Genomic DNA, 12,500 nt, shown 5'->3' on the forward strand with positions numbered 1-12,500 from the left:
TGTCTGTCTGTCTGCAAGTGTGTTTGTGTATATGTGATGGGTATGATGTGGTTGAGGGGGATGCATCCTGACGTCACTGTCACTGACAGAGCATCAAAACACGAGGGAAAACTGCATTAAAGATAGCACAGCAACACACACACACACACACACACACACACACACACACACACACACACACACACACACACACACACACACACACACACACACAGAGTCATCTCACCCTTCCGACAGCATCTTCTTGATGCGTTCCTTCTCTGACGTCAGCTCCATGTCTGCACTCTTGCTCCTCAGCAAGAGCTTGTCGTCCGGTCCGTTCACCGTCAGGAAGGGGGGCGAGTGGCGGTCCTCAGACACATCCTGGAGGGGGGCAGATGGGGGGAAGAGAGGAGGGATAGGGATGAAGCACAGAGATTGACAGACACATGCATAGCACAAATCCCCCCCATCCTCCTCAATAACTGAGGTACTCTGAGCATGGTACCATCCGGCCGCACTGCTCCCTTGGGCCACCACTGGGTGGTGCCGCCTTGCACAGGTGAGGCATAAATGCAATTTCGCTGTGTGCAGTGTGCAGTTGAGTGCTGTGGAGGGCTGTGTCACAATGACAATGGGAGTTGGAGTTTCCCAGGTGGGCTTTCACTTTCTCTTTCATAAACATGAAGAGTTGCAAAATGACATAAGCGCCATTTTTTGTCTTTTGCATTTTATTATTGAAAATGAGATATGTGGATATGGATATGGATGGATATGGATATACGCAGGGCTCTAAATTAACTTTTTCCACCACCGGCCAATTTGGCTAGTATACATTTTTTCTTACCAGCCAAACAGAAGTTCAACTAGCCATTTTTTTTATCTCGCCCAAATAAACTAGGCATTAGGCTAGTTATTTGTTTATCATTTTGTTCAACTAGCCTATTTCTACAACACAGATACACTATAGGCCTGCATAGGCTACTATATGCCTACATAATAAGCATATTATACTATATATTTTTTCATTATTTTATAACTTTATTTTTTACTTTCATTACTTAGGCCTAATCAATTTGATTAGTTTTTGTTCAATTCCTCTGGAAACAGCTGAATCACACACAAGCCACTCACATAACAGACCTTTAACATAGGCCTACAGTAACCAAGCACACAGCCAAACACTTCAAAACCTCACATACGCACACCCCAAGGAAGGAGAAGAGATGAAAGGAAAAGGAGAGGAGAGAGGAGGAGCGCAACAAAATGACAAGAAGCCTAGTTTAACTAAAAGTAAATAATATCTCGGGAATCTTCGCTTCCTTTGTTACTTCCACAGCTTCGTCGTTGGCTGCTTTTTTCCCTTTCCGATGGCGTGGGCTTTCCAACTTAGTTGCGCCAGGACTCGGAACATTTCAGAAGACAACTGAACTGACAGCTACGGTCACACTACTCTGACAGTCAGCTCTCCTCCTCTGCCCTTGTCGCTATTAACGTCACTATTATTACGGTTACAATTAGCCTACTACTAGCATTCACCAACACACAGAACCTTGCTCTAACCCCCGCCACATTCTCATCACTCGCACAAAACATAGCCTACAGAACAGAAGTAGCTCTGCGTTAGTCCTGTCATTGAAACGGTCAGGGCCTCGCTGCTTCAAAAATGCAGCCTGTTACAGCAAGGTTCATATAGTAATAATAGCAGTAGTGACGTTAAAAAAGGTTGTAGCGAAAGCGACGAGAGCTTAGGAGGAGAGCTGAGTGTCAGAATAGTGTGAGCGCAGTGTAGCTGACAGAAGGCTGGTCGTCTGAAATGTTTTCAATCCTGGCGCGTGCAACAGCATGGAGTTGCTGCTCGCTGCACTGGAAAGCCCACGGTGGGAGGCTACGTCGTGACGCTAGTGTCCATGGGTAATGTAGGAAATCTCACCGTCTAACGTTCGTCAGAGCAGCGGTTTACCGTTCATAATTTACTGCACTCCGGCGCTACTAGCCAAATTGGCGGGTAGGTATTTTTTTCTACTAGCCAAAATGAATTTTCACCCGTGTTTGGCGTGTTGGCGTGTGTTAATTTAGAGCCCTGAATATACGTCATTTTGCAACAAAGTTCTTAAACTTCGGCTTTTTTCGCACACCTCAGCTGGCAGGTGCGTCGGAGATGGCACCATGGGTCACTCAGCAATAGTTTAAAGAAACTCCCGCACACTGACCATTTCGCTGTTCTTTCTTTAATAAACAACGTTTCGGTACTAGAGATTGCCTGATGAAGGTCTAGTACCGAAACGTCATTTATTAAAGACAGAACAGCGAAATGGTCAGTGTCCGAGAGTTTTTTTAAACTAAGCAACAAAGCTCTTCACATACACCTATACATCCTGTTCATGTGTCCCAGCTCATCCCATTAACACAATCTCATGTTTGAGAATGTAAGACTTCGAGCAGCCTGAACGTTTAGCAGCCTATACGTACATGACTATCATACACATACAGTATACATTTATAAAAATCAGACACATGTATACATGTGCACGCAAGTTAATGCAACACACACACACACACACACACACACACACACACACACACACACACACACACACACACACACACACACACACACACACACACACACACACACACACACACACACACACACACACACACACACACACACACACCAAACACTCCCCTAGGAACTTTCAAGCCCCTCATTAGTGTTCTGATCTGACAGGTCAGTAAAGGATTGTTTTCATTTGTTGCTCAACTGGATGAATTCCCCTGCAGTTTTGGGCTGAGATGGCAACAGAAACACAGACTAACACAATAATGCCTCTGTGCCAACAAACAAATGTGTTTTCAGATTAATAACTTTCTTCAGATCTCTCTTCGGTATTACTGAAACTTTGAAATGCGCTAAGATCTATTACAAAGACACATTTTGAATGTTCTTCCGTTTACTACTAAAACACATTAAAAGAAACAAATAAAATTAAAATGTGTTATGTGTGACAAAGTCATGTTTTGAATGTTGCATTATGAAAAACACATTTTGAATGCTTGAGGATGCAATACCTTGCCACATTTCAAAGATATACAACTAAAATATATCCAAACATGTTTTCAAATGTAAATGTTGTGTCTAACATGATGTACGTAGACAACGTATGTGAACTGGCAGCCTGTTCCCTTGAGAACAATTACTGCCATATCAGCTGTAATGAATGCACTTTAGCTTAGTGTGTGTGTGTGTGTGTGTGTGTGTGTGTGTGTGTGTGTGTGTGTGTGTGTGTGTGTGTGTGTGTGTGTGTGTGTGTGTGTGTGTGTGTGTGTGTGTGTGTGTGTGTGTGTGTGTGTGTGTGTGTGTGTTTAAATATGAAGCCTCTCCAAATTCTGTGTCTCCCGGGGATTTCAGTACTGCCTATTTGAGTGTGTGTATGTGTGCGTGCGTGCGTGCGTGCGTGCCTGTGTGTGTGTGTGTGCGTGCGCGCGCACCTTTTATGTGTGTGCATGATGTGCCCCCAAGATCCACAATATGTTTTGTGTGCTTTTATTGAGTGGTTTCTTATCTGTGTGTGTGTGTGTGTGTGTGTGTGTGTGTGTGCGTGCGTGCGTTCCAGTATTGCGAAAATGTGGCTGAGTATCCCAGCATCCTTTGCTTAAGTGCTCCATTGAGCAGCTTTTGGTTAGAGTCTGCTGTGGCTACACACACACACACACACACACACACACACACACACACACACACACACACACACACACACACACACACACACACACACACACACACACACACACACACACACACACACACACACACACACAGAATCCAATCCATACACACACCTTGAACAAAATAAAATCAACATGTAGCACCACATACTGCGCACTGTTCAAACATTCACACACATGCACACACACAAGGACACACACACACACACAGACACAGACACACACACACACACACACACACACACACACACACACACACACACACACACACACACACACACACACACACACACACACACACTGCAGTGTTAGTTTAAATATATGTTCAGTGGTGTGGGACTGTTCCATTTTCTGACTTGCACCAATCCAGTGAGTCTGAACAGTGTGTGTGTGTGTGTGTGTGTGTGTGTGTGTGTGTGTGTGTGTGTGTGTGTGTGTGTGTGTGTGTGTGTGTGTGTGTGTGTGTGTGTGTGTGTGTGTGTGTGTGTGCGTGCGTTTGTGTGTGATTGCGTGTGTACGTGGACACACTGTCTGCTCTTCAGAGAGACTGCAGTATTAGGGGACATCAGCAGGGGCAGTAAGAGCCTGCTCCTCATTGGCAGGCTGGAAAAAGGGGAAATCAGGCCGGAGAACATACACACTATACTAATGTCATCATCATCGGCGGACACTCGTGGTCGAGTATGTCTGTCCTCCTTCTTGGTCCTTGTGGGTCTTCAGATGGGCGAAGAGGCCAATCCTGGACCCACATACTTTGGGGCAATGTGGGCATGGGTGGGCAGGGGTAGTTATGGGTTTTGGTGGAACTTTGTTGGTGGAGGTGATCTCTTTCTTCCGTTTGCGTTTCTGCTCTGCAGCACTGTGGAGATCCCTGTTGTATTGTGCAGCCCCCTCTCTACTACTAATACTAATGTAAACACACACACACACACACACACACACACACACACACACACACACACACACACACACACACACACACACACACACACACACACACACACACACACACACACACACACACACACACACACACACACACACACAAAGAGAATATGCAAGTGATTGGGGACAGGGAACTCCATGTGTGTGTGTGTGTGTGTGTGTGTGTGTGTGTGTGTGTGTGTGTGTGTGTGTGTGTGTGTGTGTGTGTGTGTGTGTGTGTGTGTGTGTGTGTGTGTGTGTGTGTGTGTGTGTGTGTGTGTGTGTGACAGTCTCCCGCCAGGCTACTGCTGCAGGCTTTGAGCAGACAGACATTTCCACAGCTACATCTTCCCCCACACAGTGCATATCTCTCTCTTTCTGTCTCTGTCTCTCTCCCATCTCCTTCTTCAGATCAGGAAACGACATACCGTATACATCTCCCTCTCTCCATCTCTCTTTCTCCGGCTCCTCCTCTGTGTGTTTCTCTACTCCTCTATTTCCATCTGTTGGCTTTTCCTCTTCCGTCTTCTTCCCTCTCTTCCCTGAGTCACCACTCCACTCTCTTCGTCACTGTCACATCTACTCTTCCTCTCCCTGTCACTCACAGGCTGCTCTGCATATTGTCTTTTTTCTCTTTTTTTCGTCAATCTCACTCTCTCTCTCTCTCTCTCTCTCTCTCTCTCTCTCTCTCCGCTCTCCTTCTGTCGTTGCTCTCTTGTTTATTGTGACAAGTACAATGTGCTGGAGAACTTCCTCTTCTTTATCCTCCAAAATCTTCTCTATCTATCCATCCATGCCATCACTCTCTCTCTCTCTCTCTTCCTCTCTTTTTCAGTTGTTTCCTCTCAAAGCACTAAGGATTATTCTGCTTTTTTAAAATATCCTATTGTCTTCCCCCTCTCTCCTCCTCTTCTTCCTCTTGTTGTTTTCCTAATCATTCCCCCTCCTTCTTCTCCTCCTTGTCTCTCCATCCCCCCATCCCTGTGTATGTTTAATACATTTAGCCGAATGAAAAGAGCAATCAAAGGGAAGACATCTCGGCGCTAAAGTCAGAGGCAGGGGAGCAGTGGAGGTTGAATTATACATCCCGAACAGCTCATGGATAAGTAATGACCATTACAGTACATCTCTCTCTCTATCTCTCTCTCCAGCCTCTCCTCCCCCTATCTTCTCTTCACTTCTTACTTCTTCTGTCTCTCTGTCTCTCTCTCTCTTGCTCTCTCTCTCTCTTTTGTTCTCTCTCTGTCTCTCTCTCTCTCTGGTGTGTTCTTGTCTGCATGTTAGTACATCTCTCCAACCTCCCACCCTTCTATCTCTTCCCTTCACGTCTCACTCTCACTCTCTTCTCTTCTCTTCTCTTCTCTTCTCTTCTCTTCTCTTCTCTTCTCTTCTCTTCTCTTCTCTTCTCCATATCCCCCTCCGTCTCTCTTTCTCTCTCCTTTCTCTCTCTCTCTCCGTGGTGTGATCCCGTCTGCGTGTTAGTACATCTCTCCAACCTCCTATCTCTTCCCTTCACGTCTTACTCTCTCTTCTCTTCTCTTCTCTTCTCTTCTCTTCTCTTCTCTTCTCTTCTCTTCTCTTCTCTTCTCTTCTCTTCTCTTCTCTTCTCTTCTCTTCTCTTCTCCATCTCCCTCCCTCTCTCCTTTCTCTCTGCCCCCTATCTCTGTGGTGTGATCCCGTCTGCATGTTAGAGGCAGTGCAAACACGAGGAAGCGATAGCCGTCTTCTGAAGCGCCTGCTTAAAAAGCCCAGCAGCAGCAGCAGCAGCACCACACCATGGCACCATGCCAGAGGAGAACAGTAATTAGTCCCGAATCAAAACAGCGCACACTACTTCTCCTCTGAAGACTGCGAGCTGTTAGGCATGCCGCGCCGCTTCTCAACACATACTACGTTACAACTCTTCAGAGGAGGTTGTGCATACTCATTTTAATATGTGTAGAACTAAAAACAAGAAATAAAGTGGAGAATCAACTATTCCAAGACATGAAGGAGAGATTGGTCCACATCAGCTCAGGAGTGGAGGAGAGCTCTAAGCAAGAGTAGGAGCCACTGACTTGGCACCATTTTGTTTCCTTCACTGCATCATGTAAGGCCCTTTGCAAGGTCTGCGCAATCCTCATTGATCACTCACTCATTAGCATCTTGCAATGTGCCATGGAAGTAGCATCACTGGGGAGAAAATCAGTGTCTCCTTCTGAAAGTGGAAGTGAAGTGAAAGTGACAGCCCAACTGGGAAACTCCAACTCCCATTGTCATTGTGACACAGCACTCCACACACAACTAAATTGCATATATGCCTCACCCGTGGCCCACGAAAGGGAGCAGTGTGGCGGGACGGTACCATGCTCAGGGTACCTCAGTCATGGAGGATGGGGGAGAGCACTGGTTAATTACTTCCCCCCATCAATCTGACGGGTCAGGAGTCAAACAGGCAACCTTTAGAGCTACAAGTTCGACGCCCTTACCCATGACTGTCCTTCTGCTGTATGTGTTGGATTTCTCTCTGCTTCTACTGTACCATGTCCTTGTGGGTAGAACGTTCTATTTGCACAATAACAGCACCGTTGGTTTTAAACAGCACAGTAAAAACATTGCAAACTTTATGCACTTTGGGCACTGGACTGCTATGCGGACGACCTGAGTTCGATTTCCGACGATTCCCAAGGTCATTTCCCGATCTTTCCCTGTCTCTCACTCTCCTACTCGTTTCCTGTCCCACTGTTCACTGTCCTGTCGAAATAAAGTTGACACCCCCCCCCCCCAAAGAAATATTTTTAAAACATATTTGCATTTGCAAATGTTGTGTGCTATGATTACGCAATCGATTGTAAGTCGCTTTGGATAAAAGCGTCTGCCAAACGTAACGCCATGTAATGTAATGTGATGTATAACACCATGTAGCTCTAAGACTGGCCTCCTCCAAGTGTGGTCTGGTGCTGTGTGGCGTTCTTTCATCTCCTCTATTTCATCATGGCATGACCACCAGATTAGCTTCATGACCAGCATACATCGGCCTTGATCTTTTAAACGTTCAAGTTCAACCGTCACAATGTGTTTGGGCTCTCTGAAAATGGATGAGGGACTTTATTGGATATGACAGAGTAATGCCTTTTATTTGATATGACAGAGCGAGATGGTGACAGGGAATTTGTGGAAGAGAGAGAGAGAGATGGATGGTGAGGGGATCGGGAAATGCCCTTGGGTTGGATTCGAACCCAGTTCCCCGTGTGCTGTAGCCGTAGCAAGTGCTTGATGCCTCTTAAACACACACAATCTCATACACAATCTCCCTCTGTCTCTCTCTGTCTCTCTCTCTCTCTCTCTCTCTCACACACACACACACAGACGCACGCACGCATGCACGCACAAATACATGCACATTCACATGTCCACACATGCAGTGTAGAGTGCACACATGCAGTCATGCAGGGGATGCAGGTCACGTCAGGCATGTCACTCACCTGAGAGAGCTAACAGGAGGAGGTGAAGAGGTGAGGAGGTGAGGAGGGGGGCAGAGGAGCATCCACCACACAGTGAGGGAGGGAGAGAGGGAGAGAGGGAGAGAGAGAGAGAGAGAGAGAGAGAGAGAGAGAGAGAGAGAGAGAGAGAGAGAGAGAGAGAGAAGTCAGTCATATACCACACAGTGAGAAAGAGAAGGAGAGTGAGAGAGAGGTAGATGGAGGGGGGCAGAGGAGCATCCACCACACAGCGAGGGAGGGAGAGAGGGAGGAAGAGAGAGAGAGAGAGAGAGAGAGAGAGAGAGAGAGAGAGAGAGAGGAGTCAGTCATATACCACACAGTGAGAAAGAGAAGGAGAGGGAGAGAGAGATGGAGGGTGAGAGAGAGGTAGATGGAGGGGGGCAGAGGAGCATCCACCACACAGTGAGGGAGAGAGAGAGAGAGAGAGAGAGAGAGAGAGAGAGAGAGAGAGAGAGAGAGAGAGTCAGTCATATACCACACAGTGAGAGAGAGATGGAGAGTGAGAGAGAGGTAGATGGAGGGGGGCAGAGGAGCATCCACCACACAGTGAGGGAGAGAGAGAGAGAGAGAGAGAGAGAGAGAGAGAGAGAGAGAGAGAGAGAGAGAGAGAGAGAGAGAGAGAGAGAGAGAGAGAGAGAGAGAGAGAAGTCAGTCATATACCACACAGTGAGAAAGAGAAGGAGAGGGAGAGAGAGATGGAGGGTGAAAGAGAGGTAGATGGAGGGGGGCAGAGGAGCATCCACCACAAAGTGAAGGAGCAAAGGAGCGAAAGAGAGGGAGAGGGAGAGAGAGAGATGGAGGGGGAGAAAGGGGCAGGGTGAGAGAGAGGGAGGAGGGGAAGAGGGAGAGGGGGAAGAGGGAGAGATAGAGAGAGAGGAGGAGAGAGGGAGAGAGCAAAACAGGGAGAGAGAGGGAGGGAGAAAGGAGTCAGTGATGTGGAACAGAAAAAGTGAAATTGAATGTGAGGGAGGAGAGAGGAGAGGATGGATAACAGGAAGAGGGGGGGAAAGCAAAATACAGGAGCCAAAGGGATGTAGAGTGGGTTTAGAGAAAGAAATAAAGAAATAAAGAACGAAAGAAAAAGAAAGAAAGAAAGAAAGAAATAAAGAAATAAAGAAATAAAGAACGAAAGAAAAAGAAAGAAAGAAAATGGAGAAGGAAAGAAGGGGAAAAAGAAGGGTAAAAAGAAAGAAAGGGAGCAGAACATAGACAAGGGAAAGAGAGAGAAAAGTGTTTAAGTGTCAGAGGAGTGCTTGAGTGTCACAGCTCCACTTCCCGTAGTCTACTCCATGCCCAGTCCCAGTGTCAGGATGGAGCCCATGGGAGCCCCAGACAGGCTTTCACAGGTCCAATGCAATTCAATTATGACTTTAAATAGACTGGATGTGGCGTCTCTGAGTACTGGAGGCATTAAAGCACTAAAGAGGCCGATCCAGCTATAATCCTCCCAGAGTATCAGACTCACAGACTCGCACTAGCAAAGCCCCCTCCAGCTGTGACTGCACACACGCATGCAAGCGCACACACACACACACACACACACACACACACACACACACACACACACACACACACACACACACACACACACACACACACACACACACACACACACACACACACACACACACACACACACACAGTCTCACAGATGCACACTCACTCTTACAAACACATTAGTACTGTACCACTACACACAGACCGGCACGCAAGCACACACGCATGCACAAACACACACACGTGCGCGCACTCTCTCTCTCACACAGATGCACACTCACACTTCCAAATACACTAATACCCCTCCACAGACCCCCTCCCCCCTTCATACACACGCACAAGCACAAGCAAACACACACACACACACACACACACACACACACACACCGATTAATGCACAACAACCCACACACTAATATGCACTAAGATACACACACACACACACACACACACACACACACACACACACACACACACACACACACACACACACACACACACACACACACACACACACACACTTCGACCCTTACCCACACTCACACTGCTAACTTATTTATAAGCGCATAGCTCTGTACTTCATGCTTTCACCCATCTTACGTATGGACTGTTTTTAGGGCAACCCCAACCCCATACTTACTTATTGATGCGTCTCTCCATGAGGGGAGAGACTTTATAGATATACACAGCCTTTATATTTTCCTTTATTTATTTCATTATTTTTGTATTTGCCCCCAACTTTGATGCACATTGTTGTTGTTTTTTTGTTGCCGGGGCGACTTTGGAACACTCTGAAGGAATGAAATATAGATAAACCTTTTCCATGAACGGAAGAGAGAGAGAGAGAGAGAGAGAGAGAGAGAGAGAGAGAGAGAGAGAGAGAGAGAGAGAGAGAGAGAGAGAGAGAGAAAGAGAGAGAGAGAAAGAGAGAGAGATGTGGTGGTGTATGGTGTATCTCTAGTGCTTTTCTAGTGCTGCATGGTTCAGCTCCGCTGAGTTGTCTTTCACACACCATCTGAGGGCTGGTGAACATTTCAGCACTCCAGGCTCTATGCCTCAGGAGCAGCATACTGTAGCACAGTGGTTCCCAAACTGGGGGCTGGGACCCATAGGGGGGTTGCGGAGGTACTGAAAGGGGGTTGCAGTCAAAGTCCAAAAGGGAGTCCCTGCTGAAAAAGTTAGAGGAGCAGTAGGCCTATACTGTAGTCTGACTCTCGCCAGATAAGACCTTTGCGTATTTCCGCTCAGCTTGGTGAGCTCACACAAGGGTCTGGAGGACCTGCTCCAAACCAAAACGCAGTAGAACCAATCAGGATCACAGGATTTTCTGAGATGTGACGACGTCTTAATTTAAACGTAGCACAGAAGGGGAAAATGCAATACAGTGCACAGCTCCAAAATGAGTAAATTACTTTCAAATTATTCTGTTGTCCAGCCGCAGTAGATTTAGGACAATTATTGACATTTGGCTGTTTTGTTACTCTACATTACCCCACTCTTTGCAGATCAAACATTTTTGTGGGACTTTATATATTGCTGTACCATTAAAATCACAACTTGTTTTCAACAACAATGCAACAATGCCTTTTTGCTTTGTAGGGCAGTAGGCACGCATGCACACGCACACGCACGCGCACACATACAGTACGCACACACGCACACATACAGTACGCACACACATACACATCAAAGGCTGCTTCCTCAGCGTTTTTTTCTGGGTCTCCATGGCCCTTGCTCATGTATGCAGTGCATGCATGATGTGGGATTCCCCCCAGAGGAATACTAGCCTATATCACAAATGAGATATACCCTGCAAACCCTCTATTCACTTTCTCATAGGAGAGGTTGATCACAATTATTTTACAAACTACATGTTTTCAAGTCTTGATGGAAAGCTGGTTTTGCATCTGGTATCATGACATGATACCAGCCGTGACTTGACGGCACTGTAAACAAACTGAGCTTTCATTTGTCTATATCTCCCCATTCGGTATTTGGGCGAAGATTTCAGTGAGGGTTTCAGATCGGAATTATCATGCAATTACCATTCATGATGTTTCCCAGGCTAGTGGAATACACCACACAGCCCACAGTGCAGCATCTCCGTAGCCCCATAAGGCACACCGTTCCACCAGTGAAAAACAAGGAGAAGACTTAACTACCACAGTACTACTATGACACTACACAGGGCCTTTAGTAATACAGTTTGACTTGGTTCTTGCCTTTTTGGTAACAGTAAGTTTACAGCATGGGCTGTCTTAATGGTGTATCCCCTTAATGCACACTGTACCTCCAGTGGCACGCTGTAATAGTCGTTGAAAAAAAGAAAAGTTAACTACCATAGTACTACAATACTATGACATAACACTGGGCCTTTAATAATGCACTAGAATGTGGTCATTGTCATTCTGGTAACAGCAAATTTATAACACCGTGTCTTAACAGCTTCAAAAAAGATCTCCTTGATGGCAACCCTGCCCATCCTTTGGACACAATATCTCAGTGTGGACTGTGTCCACAAACACACATAGAGTACTATACTATCGACTCAAGGAATTGACTGGAAGTCTGCTATCTCAGCCCATCCTGTCCTGTCTTGCAGGTCCACTCAATTCTCACACTAAAGCAGAACTGGTGTTCCTTGGATGCTTGCCCAGACCCAGACCAGGCTTATGGGGCGACTGTAGTTTGGATCCTAGCCCAAGCTCAAGCCACTGTATTGGGCTGAGGGAGGAAGATAAGTCCTTGGGAACAGGACAAGCCTGTCATCGTACAGTACAGGGCTGACTGGAGCTGGTGCCTAAAGGCCAATTTATACTTATTGGCGCTGACGGTTGCAGAGCCTGTGCAACCGTCTGTGCGCGACCACACCCCCCGCGCAGAGGCTCT

The 12,500-nt window shown here is 46.6% G+C and overlaps 1 protein-coding gene across 1 annotated transcript in view; it reads right to left on the minus strand.

The window, feature by feature from the left end:
• LOC134451446 (homer protein homolog 3-like) overlaps positions 1-12,500 on the minus strand; it is a 92,044-nt gene that overhangs the window by 25,894 nt on the left and 53,650 nt on the right. Inside the window, exon 6 of the mRNA XM_063201916.1 lies at positions 227-363. Coding sequence (XP_063057986.1) covers positions 227-363 — 137 coding nt within the window. The remainder of the gene's footprint in view (positions 1-226; positions 364-12,500) is intronic.

Source organism: Engraulis encrasicolus, chromosome 6 (genome assembly GCF_034702125.1).
Source record: "Engraulis encrasicolus isolate BLACKSEA-1 chromosome 6, IST_EnEncr_1.0, whole genome shotgun sequence".
In the NCBI taxonomy this organism is placed as follows: domain Eukaryota; kingdom Metazoa; phylum Chordata; class Actinopteri; order Clupeiformes; family Engraulidae; genus Engraulis; species Engraulis encrasicolus.